At 31.3% G+C, this 26,930-nt stretch overlaps 1 protein-coding gene across 1 annotated transcript; it reads left to right on the top strand.

The window, feature by feature from the left end:
* The first annotated feature begins 1,782 nt into the window (after positions 1-1,782).
* LOC150032345 (glycine-rich domain-containing protein 1-like) lies at positions 1,783-6,732 on the top strand. Its single transcript, XM_090306617.1, has 5 exons — positions 1,783-1,938; positions 2,065-2,226; positions 2,907-3,024; positions 3,365-3,613; positions 4,836-6,732. The coding sequence occupies exons 1-5, from the start codon at positions 1,892-1,894 to the stop codon at positions 5,547-5,549; spliced, it is 1,290 nt and encodes a 429-aa protein (XP_090162743.1). The 5' UTR covers positions 1,783-1,891; the 3' UTR covers positions 5,550-6,732.
* The last annotated feature ends 20,198 nt before the right edge of the window (positions 6,733-26,930 follow it).

The raw sequence follows: 26,930 nt of genomic DNA, 5'->3' as shown, positions 1-26,930 counted from the left end.
CTCAATTGAGTTGACACATTCATAGCGCCTTCATCATATTCCCCATCTCAGTGAAGATATCTTAATTGCAACAAAAAAAAATAAATAAAGAATATTTGAGTTTGGATGAGAATGAGAGGCTCGAGGAAAGTATTCCAATTAAGATTTAGGGTAGAGATATCATAATTACAAAATAAAGTAGATTTTTTAGCACCAAAGTTGGTAGAGAAGTTTTTCATCCTAATCTAGTTCTTTGTAAATTAATATTATATAGAACAGTTTTTGACATGATGCTGGTACATAAATTAAAATTATAAGGTATTGTAATTTTCAATGGTACATATATCGTTTTTAATAGAAAGAAAAATCTTCTATTTTTGTAGAATAACAAAGATTGAAACTTTATATCTTTTTCAATGATGAATTGGATTTTCATTGACATTAATATCATATTAAAAAATTACAATGTAATTGTAAATTATAAATAAAATATATCATTTTAGAAACTCTCTCTATCTCACTTTTTCTTCTGCATGTTGTTTGTTTATTCTTCAAAAAATGAAACTACCCTAAATTAACATCATTATATACTTTTTTAAATATTTTATCTGTGAAAGTGAATATAGTTCTAACATAATAAATAAATGCTCAAAAAAAAAAAAAATCGTAATGCATAAATACTATCTCTTCTGATGTTGGAGTTCAAATATCCATACCTCTCTTTGAACAGAATACCAGATAATTAGATCAGAAGGTGTACTACGACATCTTCTACTAGGATATACCTTCCTAATATTCTCATCATACCTCGAAACAATAATTCATTCCAACAAAACGAGTATATACAGAAAGTAGAGTTTGTACCCTTCCTCTACTTATTGTACTAAAAAGGTTTTTTTTTTTTTTTTTTATCAGAATATAATTTTATGTTTTTAAAATAAAAAAATATATATTTAGAATCATGGTATTAAATTTTCATCGACATGTCAATATTTTCATCGATATTTTACGTATTTATGAGTTCGATATCGGCATGAGAGGAGAATCAATATTTTTAATGTATTTATTATATGATCACCCATTCGATCTTCAATATAATAAAAAATGTTTTGTCCACAAATATGGTTTAAGAAGCTTGTGTCCACATATATAGTTCTTATCCATATGTGAAGATTTGATTAAAAAGAGATTCCCAAGCTTTCTCTAACCTCTGTCTTCTTTTCCCTCGAAATTCATGAATATGGCTTTTTTATTAATTGTGTTATTCAACTTTAATAATTTGTAATGGACATGCGGACAGAGTGTGAAAAATGTGCCATATATAATAATATATCATAGTACTTGTGGAAAAATATGAAAAAAAAAAATCAATACATTACGTTGTAAATACCTCATTTCCATCCATATGTTGATATTTTTACATTTTCATAGATTCGATATTGACATAATAACGGAATCGATATTTCCATATTATATCATAGAAAAGTCCACGATATATAAAAAATAAGCAACAAATGTTACTAACAAAAATATAATATAAATAATAGATATTTTAACTTTGTTTAAAAAATAATAAAAATTTTATTTATTAACTTAATTTTTCTTAACTTTTGGTATTTCTAATTTTTTCACAAATATCATTGAAATTGAAATTTTGTCAATATTGATGTAAAATTAAGATCATGATATATTTCCGTCAACATCAACATTTTAAACTTTTGCTATAAGTAAAGCTACTCAATTGACATATTGATGTGTTATCGATTAAGTGATTTGCAAGTTTGAAACCTTTCTCCATTATTATATTAGAAAAAAAAAAATCCCTCAGCTATAAACAGATGTTCTTGGTTAAGAAAAAAATCTCATCACATTACAACTTTCTCCTTCTTTTACAATTCTAAAATCTGTAGCCATGTCTTCACTCCCACTTCAAATCTCTCATGCTGAAGGAATTTTAAGGTAATATATATTTATATCTTTTTCCTCATGCATTAGTTTAATTTTTGATGTAGTTAGTGTTACATGATGATTATTATTAGCAATATAATATATAGTTTGATCAAAGGGGTTTCTGATATGTCACAGGAAGGTGGAGAAGAACAAAGAGCTTGAATGGGAAAAAGCACAGAAGATTGAAATAGGTGTTGATCTTGTAGCTGCAGCTAAACATCAGCTTCAATTTCTCTCAGAAGTTGATAGCAATCCGTTCCTTCATGAAGGCCCAAGCCTTGATAGGGCTATTTACAGGTAAAAAAAATCTAAGTCCCCTTTGATAACCTTTTTGTTTATCGATTTTTTTTTATCGTTTAAATTCAATGTATTTATATAATATAAAGATAAATAAAATGCACCCAAAATCAAAAATAAATTATAAAAAGCTTATATTATCAAATACACATAAGTCCTGATGTAAAATTAACGTATGTATGATAATAATATAATTATTTCTATTCGTTAAATGTTATCAAAATTTGATATGCAACAGTAATTGCTCACTCAAGCCATTTACTTTAGATAATGTCTTGACTCATATCCAACACTATTTAAATTACTCTATATGATGAAAAACAACTTGTTTCTAGTAGGATTCAACCCCAAGTGCTGATTTTTCTCAGACATACATGCGTGCCAAACATGGCAAAGAACAAACACAATGTAAAAATAAAACTAGAAAGCGAACAATTTCTCAAATTTGACTTCCTTCTATAGAACTATTTACCAAACAAGCCTGTTCCTTAAAAAATGATAAAGGAGAAGAAAGAAACGGGAACAAAAATGTTATGATCAATGTAGAGAAGGGATAAGTTATCCTTTTATGAGTTTGTATATTTTTCTATTACCACTCGACGATTGTCTTCAATTACTACTCCACATATTGAGGATTAGATGTCAAAATTATTTCTTATGTCTAAAAATTCTTCTTGTAGGTACAATGCTTACTGGCTTCCATTGCTTGCCAAACATTCTGGATCCCCATTATTTGAAGGACCTTTAGTTGTCCCTTTGGACTGTGAATGGATTTGGCATTGTCACAGATTGAATCCTGTATGCATCTTTTCCACTTCTCATATTCACAATAATAGTCGATCGTTAGATTAAGAGAATATTTGTGAGTGATTTTATAATTGTTAATGATCAATTTTGTTATGTTCAAAATCACTCCGAGATACGTCTTTAATCACTCAAAATTAATTTAGTATTTAGTTTTATACTTTCAAATATGATTTTCATACCATCAAATTGGTTTCGAATTATTAAAATCATGTTTTACAGTTATTTTGAAAATTACAAAAGTAATTTTAACTATTCCGACATCACTTCCCGACATACACTAAGTTATACAGTTGAGTGTGACTAACACATAATCTTTTAAATTCTTATAAAGGTGCAATACATATCTGATTGTGAGCAACTTTATGGAAAGATACTTGACAATTCCAATGTTATATCAACTACCAATATTGAAAGTTCCAGTCTAAAAGAAACTGAAAAAGTTTGGAATGAATTATACCCTGAAGAGCCCTTCTGTTTCAACGTCAATTCCCAAGAGGAAGATCAGCTCTCACAACTTGAAAAGTACACCAAATATGATCTTGTTTCAGCTGTTAAAAGACAGACCCCCTTCTTCTATCAGGTATGCACTTCACATCAATTTCAATTTGCACTTAACAGTTAACACGTCTTCAAACTCGATTGGGATACACAACTCGAAAGCAAGAGATTTGATGAAAATAGAGTTATGTTTCATGTTTTAATTTATATGTATTGGGTAGAAGGATTCTAATTTAATCAAATATTCAAATTTTGTTCGATAATAAAATATTTATAAACCAAAAATCAGGTGTATGTTATTTATTTTTTTTTTGACAATATGTGGGATGCAGGATCGGGCTTCTGATCTCATGGTTGACGGAACACATTTGATGTCAATTAAATTATACTTCTTTACGGCAAGAAAAATGTTGTAGTTAGTTACTCAATAAATACTAGCTTGAATATAATTATTTTTTATTAGTTAATTTATGAATAACATGTATTATGTTAAAATTTTTATATAATTTTTATTTAGGTTTAAAATCACTTTTGGTATTTAAACTTTTATAGAAGTAACAATTTAGTCTCTGAACTTTGGTTTTTAATAATTTAGTTCTTGTAGTTTCAATTTTCTAACAGATTAGTCAACTTTTTACTTTGTAATGATTTAGTCCTTATATTTTAAAATTTTTAATGATTTAGTCTCTACAGTATAAATTGAGGTTAAGATTTAATGGGATTTCTTGTATAAATAATCTGATTAACTAGTTAGAGACTCAATATTTTTATACAATTAATTACATAGTCTAGTCATAAAATAATAAACATTGACATCTAATTTTGTTGAATATTTTTACATTATAGACCACATTGTTATAAATTATATAGTATAAGAATTAAAATATTATATACTAAAGTTCGTGGACTAAATTGTTGCAAATTTGAAAGTATATGGACTAAATTGTTAACTAATCCAGATTATTATAAACTAAATTGAAGGTGAAACTTTGTACTATTTAAATCAAACAAATTTTAAATAGATAATACAATTCAGATTGTCTACCCAAATATAATCTCAATGAATCTGAAAATAGAAAATAATAATCTAGATTCCCTACCAAACAATATCCCAAAAAACAAAAGAAATAATTCTCAATTTTCCTGTGTTATGTGAACTTTGTACTTAATCATTGGAAGCTCTAATTTTGCAAGTTTAAACTTTTTTTTTATGATCTTTGTTTTAGGTTTTCCTAAAGGAGTATAACATTTAGAAATTTAGATGGTTAAAACTTGCAATCTTAACCTTAAATTGATGTGGATAGGTTTCTCAACCTCACATGAAGAATGAAGATTTCCTTCGAGAAGCTTTGGCTAGATACAAAGGATTTCTATATCTAATCAAATGTAACATGGATGAGTCTGTTCAAAGGTTTTGTGTTCCAACATACGATATTGATCTAATTTGGCATACTCATCAATTACTCCCTCTTTCCTATGGCAAAGACATGAAAACATTACTTGGTTTGGTATTGGAGCATGATGATATGGATTCAGATCGATCAGTGGGAAAGAAATTGGACATTGGGTTCACTGGAACTACCCAACAATGGGATGATACATTTGGTACAAGGTATTGGAATATAGGAGCAATGTATAGAGGCCTATCTCCTCGCACGCAAGGCGATGTAAAGAGCGGTGCATGCACTGCTGCTACTGGGTATGAAAGCACGGTGAAGAGCGGTGCATGCACTACTGCTGGGTGTGGAAGCACGGTAAAAAGTGGTGCATGCACTACTACTGCTAGGTTTGGAAGCACGGTAAAGAGCAGTGCATGCACTGCTGCTGCTGGGTGTGAAAACACGGTAAAGAGTGGTGCATGCACTGCTACTGCTAGGTTTGGAAGCACGATAAAGAGCAGTACATGCACTACTGCTGTTGGGTTTGGAAGCACGGTCATGAGCGGTGCATGCACTGCTCCTGCTGGGTGTGGAAGTACTGTAAAGAGCGGTGCGTGCACTGCTGCTGCTGGGGTGTAAAAGTACTATAAAGAGCGGTGTGTGCACTGCTGCTAGAGGCCCATCTCCTCGCATGCAAGGCGATGTAAAGAGGGGTGAATGCATTGCTACTGATGGGTGTGGAAGCACGGTAAAGAGCAGTGCATGCACTACTGGTGCTGGGTTTGGAAGCATGGTAAAAAGTGGTGCATGCACTGTTGCTACTGGGTGTGGAAGCACTTTAAACAGCAGTGCATGCACTGCTACTGCTGGGTTTGGCAGCACGGTAAAGAGCGGTGCATGCACTGCTGCTCCTGGGTGTGAAAGCATGGTAAAGAGCAGTGCATACACTGCTGGTGCTGGGTTTGGAATCATGGTAAAGAGCGGTGCATGCACTACTGCTGCTGGGTGTGGAAGCACTGTAAAGAGTGGTGCATGCACTGCTGTTGCTAGAGGCCCATCTCCTGGCATGCAAGGCGATATAAAGAGCGGCTCATGCACTGCTACAGCTGGGTGTGGAAGCATGGTAAAGAGCAGTGCATGCACTACTGGTGTTGGGTTTGGAAGCATGGTAAAGAGTGGTGCATGCACTGCTATTGCTGGGTATGGAAGCACTATAAAGAGCAGTGCATGTACTGCTGCTGTTGGGTTTGGAAACACGGTAAAGAGCGGTGCATGCACTACTGCTGCTGGGTGTGGAAGCACGGTAAAGAGCGGTGCATGCACTGCTGCTGTTGGGTTTGGAAGCACGGTAAAGAACGGTGCATATATTGCTAATACTGGGTGTGGAAGCACGGTAAAGAGCGGTGCATGCACTATTGTTGCTGGGTGTGGAAGCACAATAATGAGCGGTGGATGCACTGCTACTGCTGGGTGTGGAAGTACGGTAAAAAGCGGTGCATGTACTGCTGCTGCCGGGTGCGGAAGCACGGTGAAGAGCGGTGGGTGCACTGCTAATATTGTGTGCAAAGATATGGTGAAGAACGGTGGATGCAATGCTTGTGCTGGATGTGGAATCATGGTCTAAATCTAGTGGTATTGTATGGTTGTAATGGTGGATTTGGCCATAAAACCACCGAACCAAATGAATGTTAGTAGAGTGATGCAAGTATGTTCTGAAAATGACATGTTAACCATATGAGGTTTTTAGTACATGTCTAATGAATAAAGTTTGTATCAAACTATTCTATCAAATAAAGTATGAAATTTATCTTTGTGTTTGCAACTTTTTTTGTTTGTGTATGATAGGTGTAAAAAATGTGCTATATATAATAATATATCATAGTACGTGTGGAAAAGTATGAAAAAAAAAATCAATACATTTTATTGTAAATACCTCGCCTATAAGAATAATATAGTATCAAATTTCCATCAAGATGTTCTTATTTCTATCTTTTCGTGGGTTCGATATTGACATTAAAACTGAATCGATATTTTCATATTATATTTTAAAAAAATCTATAGGATATAATAAGCAACAAATATTACTAACAAAAATATAATATAAATAATAGACATTTTAATTCTATTTAAAAAATAATTTATTAACTAAAATTTATTGTTTTTGAACTTTTTTTTTTCTAATTTTTTTCAGAAATATCCATCGAATTGAAATTTTATCGATATTGATGTAAAATTAAGATCTTAATATATTTACGTCGTTGACGTCAACATTTTAAACTTTTGCTACAAGTTATGAGTTATATCAACTACCAATGTTGTATCAATTACCTATGTTGAAAGTTTGGAATGAGTTATACCCTGAAGAGCCCTTGAGTTTTAACTTCAATTCACAAGAGGATGATGTCCCAAAAGATCAACTCTCACAACTTAAAAAATACACCAAATATGATATTGTTTCAGCTGTTAAAAGACAGACCCCCTTCTTCTATCAGGTATGCACTTCAAATCAACTTCAGTTTGCACTTAACAGTTCACACGTCTTCAAACTCTACTAGATACACAACTCGAGAACTAGAGATTTGATGAAAATAGAGTTATGGATTCTAATTTAAATATTTATTCACAATTTGTTCGATAATAAAATATTTATAAATAAAAAACCAGTTGTAGTTTTTCTTTTTGATAATATATGGAGTGCAAGATCGGACTTTTGATTCATGGTTGATAGAACATATTTTATGTCAATTAAGTTATATTCTTATTCGGCAAGAAAAAGGTTGTAGTTAGTTACTCAATAAATACTAGGCTGAATATAAATAACTATTGATTAGTTAATTTATGTATAACATGTATTATGTTAAAATTTTTATATAATTTTTATTTAGGTTTAAAATCACTTTTTGTACTTAAACTTTCATAGAAGTAACAATTTAGTCTCTGAACTTTGGTTTTTAACAACTTAGTTCTTGTACAATTTTGTAACAGTTTAGTCCTTAAACTTTTTACTGTGTAATGATTTAGTCCTTATACTTTAAAATTTATGATGATTTAGTCTCTATGGCACAAATTAATATAAAGATTTAATGGGATTTCTTGTATAAATAAACTGATTTACTAATTAAAGACCCAATATTTTTATAAAATTAAATACATAATCTAATCATAAAATAATAAAAATTGACATCTAATTTTGATTAATTTTTTTACATTATAGAGTATATTGTTATAAATTTGTAAGTATAAGGACTAAGTTATTACATACTAAAGTTCATGGGTTAAATTGTTGCAAACTTGAAAGTACATGCACGAAATTGTTACCTAATCCACATTATTACATACTAAATTGAAGGCCAAATTTTTTACTATTTAAATAAAACAATTTTTAAAGATGTAATACAATTCTGATTGTCTACCCAATTATAACTCTAAATGAATCTTAAAATAGAAAATAATAATCTAGATTCCCTCCCAAACAATATCCCAAAACCAAAAGAAATATATTTTCAAACTTTTTTGTGTAATGTCAACTTTGTACTTAATCATTGGAAGCTCTAATCTTACAAGTTTAAACCCTTTTCTTTATGATCTTTGTTTTAGGTTTCTCTCAAGGAAGTATAACATTTAGGAACTTAGATGGTTAAAACTTGCAATCATTTTCATCATATGTTTTTTAACCTTAAATTGATGTGGACAGGTTTGTCAACCTCACATGAAAAATGAAAATTTACTTCATAAAGCTTTGGCTAGATACAGAGGATTTTTATATCTAATAAAATGTAACATGGATGAGACTGTTCAAAGTTTTTGTATTCCAACATATGATATTGATCTAATTTGGTATACTTATCAATTGCACCCTCTTTCCTAATGCAAAGACATGAAAACATTACTTGGTTTGGTATTGGAGCATGATGATATGGAATCAAATCGATTAGTGGAAAAGAAATTGGACATTGCATCCACTGGAACTACCAAACAATGGCATGATACATTTGGTACAAGGTATTGGATGATAGGAGAAAAGTATAGAGGCTCATCTCCTCAGATGCAAGGCAATGTAAAGAGTGGTGCATGCACTGCTGTTGCAACGTGTGGAAGCATGGTAAAGAGTGGTGCATGCACTACTGCTGCTAGGTGTGGATGCACTACTGATGTTGGGTGCCAAAACACAGTAAAGAGCGGCGAATGTGCTACTAAGTGTGGAAGCATAGTAAAGAGCGGTGGATGCACTACTGCTACTGGGTGCAGAAGCACGGTATAGAGCGGAGGATGCACTACTACTGTTGGGTGCGGAAGCACGGTAAAGAGCGGTAGATGCACCGCTGCTTTTGGGTGCGTAGGCACAATAAGGAATGGTGGATGCGCCGCTACTGTTGGATGTGTATGCACGATAATGGGTGGTGGATGCACTGTTGCTGCATGGTGCATCGACACTATATATATAGAGTAGTGGATGTACTGCTGTTGCTGGGTGTGGAAGCACAGTGAAGTGTGGTGGAGGTGCAGAAGCATAGTGAAGAGCAGTGGATGTGCTGCTACTAGTGGGTGCAAAAGCACAGTGAAGAGCGGTGGATGCACTTGTTGGGTGCGAAAGCCCGGTAAAGAGCGGTGGATCCACTGCTTCTACTTGGTGTGGAAGCACAATGAAGAGTAGTGGATGTATTGCTGCTATTGGGTGCGGAAGCATGGTGAAGAGCGGTGGATGCACTATTGTTGTTACATGTGGAAGCATGGTGAAGAGCGGTGGATGTACTGTTGCGGCTGTGTGCGGAAGCACGGTGAAAAGTGATGGATGTATTGCTGCTGCTCGTGCTTGATGAATGTAATGCTTGTGCTTGATGTGGAATTATGGTCTAGAGCTTGTATGGTTGCAATGGTAGGTTTTGCCATAAAACTATTGAACCAAATAAATGTTAGTAGAGTGATGCAAGTATATCCAGAAAAGGAATTGTTAGCCACATGTGGTTTTCAGTTCATGTCTAATAAATAAAGTTTGTATTAATCTATCCTATCAAATAAAAGTATGAAATTTATCTTTATGTTTAAACTTTTTTTTCTTTGTGTATGTATAAGTAAATGCATGTGAAGCTTAACTCATAGTATGATTTCACTGGGTTCATCTATAATATTTATTTCCTTTTTATATCATAGGTTAATATAGAGAAATTTACTTTTTATATGCAAAGGAATCGCTCTATTTATAGTGGCGGGAGGCATGTTCTTTTCTTTTCTTTTCTTTTCTTTTTTACTTTTTTTTAAGCTTTTGGATAAGATGGATCAGTAGATGCATGGGTATATCTCAATTACGTTGACATGTACTTAGCACCTTCATCTATCCCTACAACCAAAATAAGTGTATACGACAGAGATAAACAGATATAAAAGTAGTCGGATGAAAAGTTAGAGAGAAGCTCGAGATATAAAGAAGCATCGACAATACACAACAAACGAAAGAGAGCAAAGATCGATTTATATGAAGACTTCCCAGTTGAGCGATATTGTAGAGGCAGCATAGCATAAAAGAGAGGAGACTTTGTAGAGAAAAGGCAACCATAGAGATAATGTCTTCCCATAAAGTGGTTGTGTTCTATTTACACTCCAGCCAAACTAACCATATTAAAGCCAAAAATTATTACTCCAAAGAATATGAGCAATCTTTCTTATGGAAAGGAAAAGGAAAATGTTGAATAACTCATCAAAAGAGGACGAAATGGGAGTACGCACTTGTATTATTCTCCATAAATCAAGGATGTAGGAACAATGGATAAATAGATGCTCAATGTTTTCACCATTTGATTCCTACATGATACACCAATGCAGGCTCAAACAGTAATATGGTTTTTGCCTCTAGGCAACTTTGCTGAAAAATAGCTACCAGTCTCGTTGAAAGATAGCTAAACTTAATTTAAAAAAATAATAAAAATGTGATTAAGCACTATTCTAAATTTATATCTATACTATATTAAATGGAGGCATATGAGAGAATTTTTACCTTGTCATACTGCCTTTCAATTTTAATCAAATTTTCATTATCCCCTTCCATCTCTTATGTTAGTTTCTACTCTCTCTCATCTCTTACATTAGTTACCACTTATTATGCCCTTCCATCTTTTAGGTTAGTTACTATTTATAACTCATTTTATTTATTCCCACCCCTTCACCTTTTTATTACTACTCTATTTTATCAACCCTTCCTCATATTCCCTTATTACTATTATATACATAGTTCTTTTTATAACATTATAGATTTTTTTCACTCCAAATTTGAAATCCCATCATTATAGATATTTTAGTTCTGCCCACCAATGTACATTATCTTTAGTCATACCATTTATTGAATTTTTAAAATTAGTAAGTTCAAGTTTTCAATTGTTATTTGGTTGATTTTTTAAATTTAATATTTGATTTAGTTGCCCAAATTTTGGTTATGTTGGCCATTTTCGTTATTATACATAAAACTATTTATTTGTTGTTCAAGAAATATTAAAGTCATTTTTAGATTTTATATATATATATATTTTTAATATTATGGCTTGATATCCTAAAAATAAGAAAACAACATTCAGTTTTACATATCAACTTTTGAAAAAAAGATTGCACGAGGTTTTTGTGTCCATCGTGTCTAATAGGGACCCTCATTTTACATCCAACTTTTGGAAGAGTTTTCAGACAGCATCATTTCGCTACAACTTTTCACCCACAGCCTGATGGTTCAAACACTAGGATATATGTTACGTGCATGTGTGTTAGAGTTTTCAGGGAGTTGAGATTCCCACCTGCACTTTATGGAGTTTGCTAATAATAAAAGCTACTAGGCTATCATTAGCATGGCGCCATTTGAGGCCTTGTGTGGGAGGAATTGCAGGTCTCCCAGAGGTTGGTCAATGGAGATTGCTGGGTTTGGAGTTGGTTCAGACCATCAATGAGGGGATACAAAAGATTAGAGCCCGAATGCTGATGACTCAAAGTAAGCAAAAGAGTTACATTGATGTTAGATGTAAAGAGTTACAAAAGAGTTACAAAAGTTTATCGGCTGGCCTTGCCATCATCTCTTTCGGCAGTTCACGATGTTTTTCATCTTTCCATCACTACAAGAATTTTAGACTTTATTGTCGATTGAAAATAGTGAAACCAAATGTATAATGTCGGTTTTTTAAAACAAAAGCGGATATTTAACTTTTGTTTTAAATCGATATTAAAGATAGACTACAATGTCGGTTTAAAATCGACATTAAAAATCCCAAATTATTTTTTTTAACTTTAATAAAAAAATATATCTATTTCATTTCACTACCCATATTTTCTCTCCTTTCTCACTTCTCTCTTGCAAACCCCCTCTTCCCCTTGATCGTACCAATCATCACCAACGTTGGCGTTGTTCCGATTGTTGACGTCGTCGACATTGTTTCGGTCGCTGTCATTGTGTTAGAGTTAGATAACATGCAATGGAAGTATCAAGGATTCATAAGCATTCAAATTCACTAATTTTGGCAGAAACTAAAGCATGCTCTTCTAAAAATAGAGTTTTAAGATCATACCTCCAAAGATCTCTTCAAGAACTTGATCAATCTGTAACAGTCTTCACCAAAGATCACCGTGAACCACCTCAAAATCTTTCCCACTATTCTTTTGGAGCTTTAGATCGAGTTTTGAGACTCAAGAACAGCTTGAAACGATAAAGAGCAATGAAAAACTCACAGCAGCTCACTTTGAAGAACTCTTTTCTCTCATTGAAATTTTCTCTCAAAATTTTTGTGTTATGCATGCCTTCAATTCACTCCAATCTTCTTTATTTATTGTAGATGAACATGCAAAGAAGAGAAATGTATGGTTTGTAGCTCATGCTTGGAGTATTAATGAAGAGAAGGAAATGGGTTCTGTGTGAGTATGAAGAAGATTATATTGGAAAATCAACATTTTCCATTTTGAAGCATGCAATCTAATTTTTCCAATTTTCTTTTAAAATAAAATTTTGATTTCAAAAACTTTTTTTGATTGATAAATCCTAAAATTAATTTCATAAATTAATTTAAAATATTAATTAATTTGATATCAAATATTAAATTAATTTTTGCACAATAATCATATTCATATATTTAAATCATATTTAAATATATATTCTCCTATTCCGTTTAATTTGAACGTTTCAAATTAATTTCTCAAACTACTTTAAAGCTTAACCATTTACAAGCTAGTAGGGAGACCTCGTAGACCTACAGATCATGGGCTACAACGATTCGAGATTAATCCGCTAAACTCTTTAGTCTGATCTAACCCCCATTCGTTAACTAATGGAACACTCCACTATAGCCCATAGTTGAATATGTCCACTTTATAATCATAATCAGTAAGTCGATTCTTCACAGGTTATTTGTAATCACAGCTAGGTAAAAATTATCGTTTTACTCCTGTGAATACATCTTGTTCCTTAAGTTCCTATTGACCCTCTAATGAACAATTTTGATTCATAATCTCTATGAATTAAATCCTTTCTCTATCATGAGAAGGCGGGGCCCCGATTGTTCAAGACCTTGAATCAGAACTTAAGAGATCAACCTATCTATAACCCTGAATAGGGTAGGAGTGAGTTCCATCTTGCAAGGCTATGTCCCCAGCTATTCATCTAGTCTTATCCCCAAAATGGTAACCTTATTTAGCAGTACTGTTGGACTACTCTCACCGTTTGCAGATCAAAGGATGATCTCGAACAAACAGGAGTTCATAGCTAGCTCAGGATTAAGATCGAGTTAACCTAGGTTATTTGATAAATGAAATAGTCAGTTTTAACAGTAAATGGCAGTTATAAAGAAAGTGACTATTTTCATGGTCCAGTCTATATGCAAACTCATTGCACAGGATGCCCCCATTCACATGTCTCAAGATGAACGATTTGTGGATCACATCGTTTATAGCACCTTACAACTTCTTGTAACAACTACAGAGTCGGCCGCATCCAATAGTGTTACTAGGATGAGATACAAAATTTCATCCATGTTCTCATTAGATCATTTAGGCTATATACTGTCAACTTGATCCTGTTTATGTAACTACATAAAGTTATAGTATTTGGACTATAGCCAAGGATGCGTTTATTGGATTTTCATAATAAGATGCAAAATCAACAAGTCATTATTATTGATAAATAGAATGTTTAACGCGAACTGCCAGTTCTAGAACATTCCCTTATTTTTATATGACAAAAAACTGTTGATATGGTTTTACTTCTCTATTTTTCATTTTTTTCCTCCCTTTCCTTCTTCAATTTTCTCTTACTCACCTTTTCATCTAAAATAAATAAATAAGTACAACTGCACACTTCAATTAGGATATATTGACTATAATAAAAATAAAAAGAATAAAAGAAGCACTAAGGGATTTTGGATTTCAAATGTTTTAACAAAGTTATACATTAGTAGTTGAATATGTATGAATAGCCACATTTTTTTATTTGACTATTTATTCGTTTTGGTACGTTTCAAGGTGAGCTTTTGATTTTGAAATTTTGATAGATTTTATGATTCAACATAAAATTTTGGTTTTTATTTTAGTTGCTAAGAAATTTGGTGTAAATTAAGGAGTGGAAAATTAAAAGCTAACTAAAATGAGGATATTATTATTTGTTTTAAAATTGGTTCTTTTTGTACTTAAGAAAACATCAAACAAATGGATTACACCATATCAACGGTAGGAGCATTTTTTAAACTTTTTTTTAACCATATCTAGGATGAAAGGTCATATCAACTACAGTGAGGAGCGTGCAACTATAGGCTGTAGTGGACAGTCTTGTTAGTTAATTAGTGATGATTAACTAGGTTAAAGAGTTTGATCGGTTAGTCTGGGATTGTTGGATCCCATGACCTGTAGGTCTATTTGGTCTCCTTGCTAGCTCACTACGGACAAAAACTGAAGAACATGGTGAAGTAAGAATTTGAAATGTTCAAATTCGGGCATTAGGAAAAATTGTATTTTATATGAGATATAATTTACAATTAAATAATTAATTTATTATTTATTTTTTAGAGTATTCTTGAACATTAGCATGAAAGTATTTTTTAAACTTGATTAATATGATTAATAAAAGTTAGGTGTAAAAAATAATTTAATATGTGATATTAGTTTTTTTTTATAAATATTTTCTAAATTATGAAAATGTCTTTTAAGGTTAAAAAACATATGATGAAAATGATTGCAATTTGCCTTTAAATGGTTTGGTTTTTAAAATTTGCCTTTAAATGGTTTGGTTTTTAAAATGTAGTTAAACTAATGCTTCTTTGACTTTTCATTTGACTCTTCCACCAAAATCACTTTACTCTCCCCTTTTCTATAGTGAAATTCCTTTGTCTTCACTAACAAAATGGTCCAGCCTCCGTGTTCTTCAACCAGAGAATACCGAGGATTTACCGTTGGTGGTATCGATCGAGCAAGGAGACGAATATAGCGGTGGTTTCTACAAAGGTTGTATTTTCTAGCCCTTTATGCATGCTTATTCTAAGTTTTATGTAATAAGAACGCCATCGATCATTGCTTCCACGGTGCATGCTTTCTTCCAAAAACACACAAAACCTCCAAGTTCAACTCCAAAATGATTATAATCAAATTCTACCCACCCCTACAACATTCAAACTTCATAAACATCAACAAACATACAAAAAAATCCAACTTCCCCCTAAAATAATCTAAACCAAACTCAACCCACCCCTCACAACATTCAAACTTCATAAACATCAATAAACACACAAAAACTCCAAGTTCAACGGCAAAACAAGTACAATCAAACTCTACCCACTCCCCACGACATTCCCAACACTAATAGACATCCACAAAGACACAATAACAACAAAAAAAACACATAAAAATCCAGTTGTTTGGCTACCATAATTGCAATAGCCAACAATTCTTTATCATAAAACTGCTAGTAAGACATAACTAGTTTGCTATCATAACTGTAGGATAGCAACATATTAGAGAACTAAATAATGAAGTAATGATACCTAATTCGATGACCCTCCTCTTTGTGATTGTATCATGTCTTCAATCATTTTTTTTTTCATTTATTCCATTTGTCTTGCGTGATCCTCTCTCATTTGTTTTTGAACGTCTTCAAATTCCTTAATCCTCGATTGAAACTATTCGAAACTGGCTTTTAATTCCCTCACCTCCATACTTTTCGTTCCTTAAGTAGATGACGAACTTGATGAGCTACTACCCCTTCTTAACATAGGTTTAGGGCCCCAACCTAGGCCTTTTACAAATTTGGGTTGTCTACCCAAAACCGTCTCATAGATTTCATCCCTTGTAGTGGTTGGGAACCATTTAGAGTGAGGTTGGATTGTAATTCTAACATTTTATTCTACACATATTAATTAAGTGTGTAAGTACGATGACAGAGCTTAGAAATGAAAAACAAGACGCAAATAAAACAAAATTCATTATAACTGCATGATTCACGAAATTGCCACCTTTAGAGCATGTTTCCCTAAATAGGTTAACATGTCCTATTTCTCGACCTTCCTTTTCCTGCAGCTCTGATTGAATTTGAAGGAATGACTTTGATCCGCCTATGTGGTCAAATGGTAATTTCTCTCTATTCTTCCTGCTCATCTTTGAAATTTTCAAGATTCGAACTACAAAGAAAAATAAAAAGATATTTTACAATAGTAAATGAAGTAAATGATACATGCCCTAAATTATTCTAACCTGAAACTCTTCACTCTTGAAGTGTTCACACAAAAAATACCAATCTTCTGGTCTATTCTTAAGCCAGCGAGGCAAGTTGGCATGTGCTTGTTGAGGGTTGCTAGATTTCTCGTAATGTCTATGTATATGTGCTATGAATTCTTTGAAGGAGTTTTGCATTTGATGTTTTATAAAACGATTAAGTACTTGACTGGGTAAATCAAGCACGAAATAAGGCTAGAAAAGAATTAAGGAATAATTAGCATATACGATGTTCATGTCAATCTAAAAGAATAAACTTATAAACATACCAACAATTGACTCTTAGCCAATTCTAAAAATTCGTTTGGAACATCAGCAAAAGTACAAAATCGTACTGGAAATGCAGATCTAACGACAACACCAATTGCATTACTAAACCGTACTGAATGTTGAGAAATTGGCTTCATCTCCCCCTCATTTATCACTATTGGAATTCTGATCCCATGTTTCTGGACGTATTTTTCCATCTCGATGTTTGGCTAATGTTCACCTTTCCTCCAAATGGATGAAGAGCTACTATCTGAGGAATAAAAAATTTAAAACAGTTTAGGATGTATTTCAATCAATCGAAGATGTGTACGAATACTAACCTGAAGTGTCACCCACAAGAGATCTCGTGTTGTTTAGATATATCTCTTACTCATGGAATTCTTCATCAGCCTCCTATTGCCTATTAGGGGTTGACATCGTATCTGTACAAACATCAAAAAGAAAAAATAATATAAAATTAATATGAAATACGTGAAAATAGAGAAAGAAAATTGAGTAGATACATGATTACTCATCATCGTCATCTAAATCAAATTATTCATTAGCACTTGAACTGTTATTGGGAGAAAATTGTTCTTCATCATCGTTTATGAGGTCATCATCGTCATGTTGAATAACTGGTTGTTCCACAACTGTATGATCAACGTCAACTTTGCATAAAGTAACCTCCTCAATGGGTTCATCAACTTGAAATCCATAGAAAATTTTTAGTAAATCTAGTTGTTCATTTTCAACATCATTCACTTTTGGTACATCCCATATTTGATTATTTTGGACTACTTGAACGACTTTCCAATTGCTATCATATTTTATGTCATTAAGGTAAACGACTTGATGTGCTTGGATAGCAAATATAAAAGGCTCACAACATATCAAAAGCGCGATGTATTGATCGATTTGTATCCTAAATCCACATGTGTCCTATTACTTTTGTTGTTATCTGTAACATGTCTTCTGTTTGAATATTAGAAATCTAGTATTTCGTCTACGACACCATAGAAATTGTTATCCATACTTCCGTCCTCACTGATCTCCTCGGCCACTAAGACTCCACAATTTTGTGTAGGCCGATGGTTATCACGCTCTACAGTGTGAAGTCGTACCCCCATTAACAATGCATCCATTGTAAGAGCGCACCTCAGACGAAGGTCCCATTACAAGTGAAAAGAAATCATCAGAGTGATCTTCTCTCTTGCACCGTTGTAGAACCTGGTAATTAATTATACATGAAAAATGACTACAGAAGATGAATCACCTCTCAACTTCTAATACTATGTATATCTGAAATCTGAACCAATCGGAAAATTTGTTTTGATGTCTTATATATAAGTTAGAGTTGCTTTGAGCTTCACAACGAATTAACCTCAAGTGTCGCCTAGAATTGATCATTAAAAAGTTATATCAAAGAATTTATTTTAGAACTTAGAAATTTATAAAGTTTGAAACATACTTGCGATAATTTGTTATTTCTTTACAACTGTTGAGAATGTACCAATGTGCGATACGCTTTTCCTCCACCGTTAGTATCTATAAATTTGACGCTCCTAATGGTCGTACCCTCTGCCTAAATAATCCAAATTCACCAAATATCTCATGATCGGGAATGTTATCATCATTTCGTTCATCTCTATTGAATCTCATTTCAATCCCACTTAGATATTGCGAGCAAAAGTTGCATGATTCATTCGTTACATATGCTTGAGCTATAGATCCCTCAGAACGTGCTTTGTTCCGTACAAATTGTTTTAATGTTCGTAAACTTCTTTCAATAGGATACATATAACTGTAACTAACCGAACCCACCAGTTAGGTTTCATATTGTAGATGAACAACAAGATGTACCATTCCATTGAAGAAAGTAGGCGGGAATATTTTCTCTAATTTATAGAGCATGACTATGATGTCTACTTGTAGTCTGTTCAAATCACTTACACGTATTATTTTTGCACATAAGTTGCGAAAGAATGCACACAATTCAACAATAGCAGTCGATACGTTCTTCAGTAGATATGCTCGTATACCAATAGAGAGTATCTAAGAAGCAACACATGACAGTCGTGTGTTTTCAGATTTTCATTTACACATCGTGATATATTAGACATGAATCGATAAACAAATTTCACTGATTTCAAATACTTATAAAATGAAATCCATTCACCATTAGTTCATGTGTACGCTGCATGTGGTTTAACAAATTTGTTATTGACCTGTATCAAGTGTAAGTCCTTTCTTATCTTCAAATCTTGTAAGTCTAATCGAGTGTTCGTTGTATTCTTCATCTTTCCTTCAATATTTAACAATGTGCCCACCAAATTGTCGCATATGTTTTTTTTCAATATGCATTACATCCAATTTATGTCGTAACAATAGTCTGGACTAATATAGAAGTTGGAAAAAAACTACTTTTCTTAGTCCAGTTTAGAATTCGTTTTCTTTTTTTATCTTGGTTCGATGAATGTTTGCTAAGCACAAAAAAGTTAACATATTTATTTCTTGTAAGATCTCTTCTCCATTCATTACGACTTAAGGACGTCTACGTTCAACTTTTCCATAATGTTGCATACTTCAGTGTCAACTATGATTCTCTGGAAGATATCATCGTTGTCTCATAAATGATATTTTTCCTCTTATCCCGAAGGACGAATTATCTTCTTTGCATATGGGACATGCTTGATAACCTTTTGTAATCCATCCAGATAAGTCACCATACGTAGGGAAGTCATTAATAATAATAAGGTGGCATAACTCACCAGTAACAAAATCATAAGTTTGAATACCAATTGTCCATAAGTCTTTAAACTCTTCAACCAAAAAAAGCAAGTAAAGTGGCATATAGGAGATTTTTGACAAGGTATAAGCAAAGACATGAAAAATTTTGTTTCCTTAATGCATTTTCAAGGGGGACAAATTATAAGGGATTATCACTATAGGCCACATACTATACGAAATACTCATATTTCCAAATGGATTGATCTCATTTGGAGTTAATCCTAAATGAACATTTCAGGGATGTAAAGTGAAATGAGGAAATTCACGATCAAAATGTTTTCACCCCTCTGCATCAGTTGGATGTCATAACACATCCTCCATTTCAATTCGCTTATCTTTATGTCATCTTATGTCGAAAGCGCCTTCGTTTGATGCAAACAATCCTTTTAATATCGATACAAATGAAAAATGATGCAAAACCTTATGTGGTATTTTTTTTACCCTTACCATCATTAACTTTGTACGGAGACTCACCACAAATTAGGCGTTGTTGCAAATCTTAAAATTCTTTTCGATATAATAATACACAATCATATTTATAAGATTCAACATCTCATTTTCTTCAACAACATTACCCTCTATACTATCTACTTCAACATTGTGTATTAAATGAGTTGTATGACTTTCAAAACCTCTAGATAAGTTAACTGGCTCTCCATTATATACTCATTCACAGTATGAATGAGATATTCTATATGTTAATAGATGCCGCTCCACAATATCTAATTTTTCCAAAATTGAATTCATACAATTCTTGCATGGATATCTTATTCGTCCAGAATCATTAACATGAAACTTCGTCACATCTAAAAACTGGGAAACTCCTTCTCTATACTCTAATGATAACTTATTCCTTAGTTTGATTCATTCTTTATTCATCCTTAAAATAAACATTTTCTGACCAACTTGTAATCCAAAACAATAACCTACATTAACTAAAATGTCAAAAGTTCATATCATCACATCCAAATTGTTTACCAAACATATATTCCATGAAATGTTAGAAGAAATAAGAAGTTGATCAACTTTAATCTCTAAGAATAAGAATATGATCATATATAACCGTAATAGGAAAACGTAACCAAACTAAATGTGTAAATATCCAAATATTCAATTTAGTGATTAAGCTTATTTGTTATTAAACTCCAAAGCTGGTTAACTAAGAAAGCTATGTACTAGTACTGGATTATAAAGTTATCAAGTTGATTTGAGAGGAGAAAAAGATCAAGAAGAAGAAATCATAGTGGGTTATTGCAGCACCTCAAACTTCTATCTTGAGCACATAAAATATCAAATCCTATCAGAAAATTCTGGTCTAGTAGTTATATGAAAGAGAAAATATTGTGACTAATTTGGTTATTAATATATATTACCATATGGGATTTTAGAGTGACATAATGATATCATCTATCTATAGCAATCTTCACCTCGTTATATATTCTTTCCTTTCTCATTGGTCAAAAGCTCACATCTTAAAAAACAAGAGGACAGAAAGCATAATTAACAAATAAGAAAATTTATTAAAGGACAAAGGACAAAGAGTACTCATAAATCTTGGAGGGCCCTTAAATTAATTAACAACAAAATAATGATATGCCTTCTCAACTCTCTCTCCATCATCCACAACATTCCATTGTGTCTTTAATTTCCTCCTACTACTAATCAACAGAAATGTTTCATAAAATAGCCAAAAAGACTATCGACATTCAGGTTCCATAAATGACTTATAAACTCTCATTTTTACATAGATTTTGAAGAAAAAAGAATTAGCTTTCATAAATATAAAAACTATCCAAAATGACGAAACTAAAACAACAACGAAACTAAATAAAAAAAAAAAGGCAAAAGAAGACATTACCGATAGCGTCAGAGCTGGTCGAACGAGCAGCAGATCGCAGCAGATCTTGTCGATGACCTTTCTCTCTCAACAGCGATGGCAATGGGTGGAGCTGTTCGTGGCTGAATGGACGATCAATGGGGGATGAATGGACGACTCTTTCTCTCAATTTGGCCCAGGGTTTGGGATTTGGGAAGAAGAAGGTAGATCTGATCTGCCTTTATAACGATTTGGGATTTTATACTGGATCTCTCAACGACTCTCGATAGCCGTCGGGAGATCCGTTGGGAGTTTCAACCGTCGGGAGTTTTGATAACTTTCGATGGGTAATGTTCTACAGTCGGGAGATAGTTGCAATCTCCCGAAGACTAGTATAAGGCGTCAGGAGTTATTTCTAACTCCCGACGCTTCTCTTACTTTGTCGGAGAGACCCTATCTCCCAACAACGAATCTCTCGACGGCGATTTTAGGCATTGAGAAAGCCTCTTTTTCTTATAGTGTATACTATTTTGTTTAAGCCTTTCTTAACCACACTTTCATATCTTCATGTTTTCTTTCCTTCAGATGCGATCTTAGTTCATTCATGTATCAAACATAATAGAAGATGTCAGTGTCATAAAGTGTAAAATTCATATTTTGAATCTTGATTCAAATCTTCGACCTAGAGCATTATATTAATTTATAAATTAAAAATTATCTGGCTTTTCTTTTGCTTATTAAAGAAGAATGTATTTAAGAATAACTCATATAATCATACCTTATAAAGACAGTGAAATCCTTCATTTATTCAATGTCAGAATTAGATAAAACTAGATCAATTCGAAAAAAGAAGGTTAAAAAAGAATTGAAATTGATAATAAAATGTACAAACAAATCGGAAAAGAATAGGATAAAATCGAATTTGATATGAAAATGTATAAATAAGTAAAAATAAATAAAATAAAATCAAGTCTAATAACAAAACATAGATTTGAATATTCATGGAGAAAACAAAATTTTATTATAATAACGAATCACGAAAAAAAAATAATGGTTAAAATCTCATAATTTTACATTATAATTATATTGTATGTGTAACTATATGTTAGTTAATTACCAGAATATATTGATATTAAGGAAGAAAAATAAAAAAGATAAATTATTCTATTATAAACAGAAACCTAAAAAATGATGGTTAAGTCAAACAAATATCGAAGATAGACTTTTTTTTTTTTTTTTCAAATGAATTTGAAAAGTGGTTATACAAATCTAAGAGGAAAAACTACCAATATAAAATTCAAATTAGGGCGAAAAATGGGATACTTTCTTTCTCTAAAATCTGTAAGTCAAAACTGATAACTGACGTTGGCCCATTTACACTGTGATTCATGCTATATCAATTACAATTATTTGATATTTTTTTTACAGAAGACCAGGCGAAAGTCAAACCAGGTATTATAAAAAATAATCTCATGTGAGTGGCACACGTTTTGCCAAAAACCTTATTATTTCCAAAATTCGCCGAAACTCCAAATGAAACTCGAATTCTTGCTATTTTGTCCAATTTTTCTTAAATTTATCTTCACCCATCGACATAAGCTTTTGAGTCAATCAATGATTTTGAGCTCAAAAGTTTATAAGTGGCCTTCTATATGAATGATATATTCCTATATGCTATGTGAAATCTATTATTTGGCTATCGTTGTTGATAAGTTTCAAACAATATAAGCCTATTAGTCATAGACTTTAATCACTCATAGAGTCTATATCAATGATACATCATATCACCGATAGAATCTATCCTTGATAGAGTACTAGAGATAGACTCTATCAACGCTACGAGTCTATCAATGATAAACTTCTTTAAGTAATAAACTTTACTATCATGATAAAAATCTATCACTACTAATAGAAAAATCTATAAGTTATAGACTCCATATTTGATAAACTTCAAGTGTTTGTCTAAAGTTTATTATATATGTAAATCTTTTGCATTATGCTATATCTATCGAAACTTTGGACTTGATTACTATATTTACAATTGCTCTTCCAGCTGAACCTTTATTATTATTATTATTGTTGTTGTTATTATTATTAGTAAGATGGATAAATTGAATCACTAATCTCAAGGTTGGTAATACAAGCTTTATGTTCATTAAATTATGTTAATTGGTCAATTTGTAAGTTTCCTTCTTCAACTATTGTCCTTAAAAGATGAATTCAGCATTCAGCATTCAATTCAAAATAATCACTATATTGAAAATATGAACTATTTTTGAACTATTTTTCTTATAATATTATTTATCTGCATTTTGTCACTTTGATTGACATTTGGTTCCAATGTAAAATTTATGTGAACCAATTTATTTATTGTCGTATTCTTCCCATGGGAATTAGTAGTTGCAAGGTTCAATGATGGTTTCCTTTATTTATTTTAAAAATTGAAATGGCCAACATAATCAGGCATATTATCAATCGCCATGTGAGGAAATTGAATACTTCTGACAATGTTTCTTTTTTTTTTTTTTTTAAATTAGATAACCTAATAAATTAGGAATATATTACATGTAAAATGAGTTCTAACAATATAATAGGAATTGAAACATTAATCAATGTTATTTAAATGAGCAATCCCCTTAAGAGAGTGTAAAAAGTAATTTTTGCTTCTTTTTAATCATAATATTAATGAAGATTAAATTATACAAAATACGGTCAAATTTTATATTTTCTATAAAAGAAAATATTCTTGAATTTTCAAAAATTTTAAAAATGTCCTTAACCGTTAGTTTTAGATGTAAAACATTAGTATTTTGTATCAAAAATATTCTGAACTTTCAAAAGTTTAAAAAAACACTTTTAAAAAAAATACCCTTATTTTTATATGATAAAAAAACTGTTGATATGGTTTTACTTCTCTATTTTTCATCTTTTTTCTCCCTTTCCTTCTTCAATTCTCTCTTACTCCCCTTTTCATCTAAGATAAATAAATAAATACAACTGCACACATCAATTAAGATATATTGACTATAATAAAAGAAACACCTGGGGATTTTGGGATTTTAAATGTTTTAACAAAGTTATACATTAGTAGTTGAATATGTATTAATAGTCATACATTTTTTTATTTGATTATTTATTCGTTTTGGTACGTTCCAAGATGAGCTTTTGATTTTGAAATTTTGAGAGATTTTATGACTCAACTTAAAATTTTAGGTTTTATTTTAGTTGCTAAGAAATTTGGTGTAAATTAGACATCAACTTCAAATTTAAGGACCAAATATCCATTTTAGCCTAATATTTTTAAGTTGAATTTGGTAACAAATATATGGAAAAAAATCAAGACACTCAATATTTAAGCGTTAACATTTTGTTTTAATTGGAGATATGAACATAATTTTTTTTTGTGGAAATTGAAATAGAAATCTAGATAAGAACGGTATCTTTATTCTAAACTCTAAAGAAATTATTTCCCCCTTTTCTTTTGTTGGAAGTGAAGAAAAAAAACCAAGTTGTTAGATAAGTTAGTTTTGAACAAGATACGGTTAGATGAGAAAGAGATTAGTAGGCGCATCCAAATATCTCAATTGAGTTGACACATTCATAGGGACTTCATCATATTCCCCATCTCAGTGAAGATATCTTAATTGCAACAAAAAAAAATAAATAAAGAATATTTGAGTTTGGATGAGAACGAGAGGCTCGAGAAAAGTATTCCAATTAAGATTTAATGTAGAGATATCATAATTACAAAATAAAGTAGATTTTTTAGCACCAAAGTTGGTAGAGAAGTTTTTCATCCTAATCTAGTTCTTTATAAAACGTGTAAACTTTTCAGCAATTTTTTTTTTTTAAAAAAAAACTTTTATCTGCAAATTAATATTATATAGAAAAGTTTGACATATGCTGGTACATAAATTAAAATTATAACGTATTGTAATTTTCAATGATACATATATTGTTTTTAATAGAAAGAAAAATCTTCTATCTTTGTAGAATAACAAAGATTGAAACTTTATATCTTTTTCAATGGTAAATTGGATTTTCATTGACATTAATATCATATTAAAAAATTACAATGTAACCGTAAATTATAAATAAAATATATCATTTTAGAAACTCTCTCTATCTCACTTTTTCTTCTGCATGTATCCTATAGTTGTTTGTTTATTCTTCAAAAAATGAAACTACCTATACTAAATTAACATCATTATATACTTTTAAAATATTTTATCTGTGAAAGTGAATATAGTTCTATCATAATAAATAAATGTTCAAAAAAAAATCATAACGCATAAATATTATCTCTTCTGATGTTGGAGTTCAAATATTCATACCTCTCTTTGAACAAAATACCAGATAATGGGATCAGAAGGTGTACCACGACATCTTCTACTAGGATATACCTTCCTAATATTCTCATCATACCTCGAAACAATAATTCATTCCAACAAAACGAGTATATATAGAAAGTAGAGTTTGTACCCTTCCTCTACTTATTGTATTAAAAAGGTTGTTTTTTTTTTTTTATTTAGAATAATGGTATTAAATTTTCATCAACATGTCAATATTTTCATCAATATTTTACGTATTTATGAGTTCGATATCGGTACGAGAGGAGAATCAATATTTTCAATATATCGTAAAAAATAATCTATAAAACATTAAAAAAAACATAGTTTAATGGATTAATTATATGATCCACCCATTTGATCTTCAACATAATAAAAAATGTTTTGTCCACAAATATGGTTTAAGAAGCTTATGTCCACATATATAGTTCTTATCCATATGTGAAGATTTGATTAAAAAGAGATTCCCAAGCTTTCTCTAACCTCTGTCTTCTTTTCCCTCGAAATTCATGAATATGGCTTTTTTATTAATTGTGTTATTCAACTTTAATAATTTGTAATGGACATGTCGACAGAGTGTGAAAAATGTGCTATATATAATAATATATCATAGTACTTGTGGAAAAATACGAAAAACAAAATCAACACATTATATTGTAAATACCTCATTTCCATCAAGATGTTGATATTTTTACATTTTCATAGATTCGGTATTGACATAATAACGGAATCATTATTTCCATATTATATCATAGAAAAATCCACGAGATATAAAAAATAAGTAACAAATGTTACTAACATTAATATAATATAAATAATAGATATTTTAACTTTATTTAAAAAATAATAAAAATTTTATTTATTAACTTAATTTTTTTTAATTTTTGGTTTTTCTAATTTTTTCAAAAATATCATTGAACTTGAAATTTTGTCAATATTGATGTAAAATTAAGATCATGATATATTTTTGTCAACATCAACATTTTAAATTTTTGCTATAAGTAAAGCCACTCAATTGACATATGGATGTGTTATCGACTAAGTGATTTGCAAGTTTGAAACCTTTCTCCATTATTATATTAGAAAAAAGAAATCCTT

The sequence above is a fragment of the Benincasa hispida genome, chromosome 11 (assembly GCF_027475165.1).
Source record: "Benincasa hispida cultivar pf3 chromosome 11, pf3_genome.v1.1, whole genome shotgun sequence".
NCBI lineage: Eukaryota > Viridiplantae > Streptophyta > Magnoliopsida > Cucurbitales > Cucurbitaceae > Benincasa > Benincasa hispida.
This window is presented reverse-complemented; position numbering and strand designations above follow the sequence as displayed.

Bases quoted from the DNA above. Each gene is read 5' to 3' on its own strand.
- LOC150032345 (XM_090306617.1), top strand. From the start codon at position 1,892: ATGTCTTCACTCCCACTTCAAATCTCTCATGCTGAAGGAATTTTAAG. The intron at 2,227-2,906 runs GTAAAAAAAATC...TTCTTCTTGTAG, and splicing joins CTTGATAGGGCTATTTACAG to GTACAATGCTTACTGGCTTC. The intron at 3,614-4,835 runs GTATGCACTTCA...TGATGTGGATAG, and splicing joins AGACCCCCTTCTTCTATCAG to GTTTCTCAACCTCACATGAA.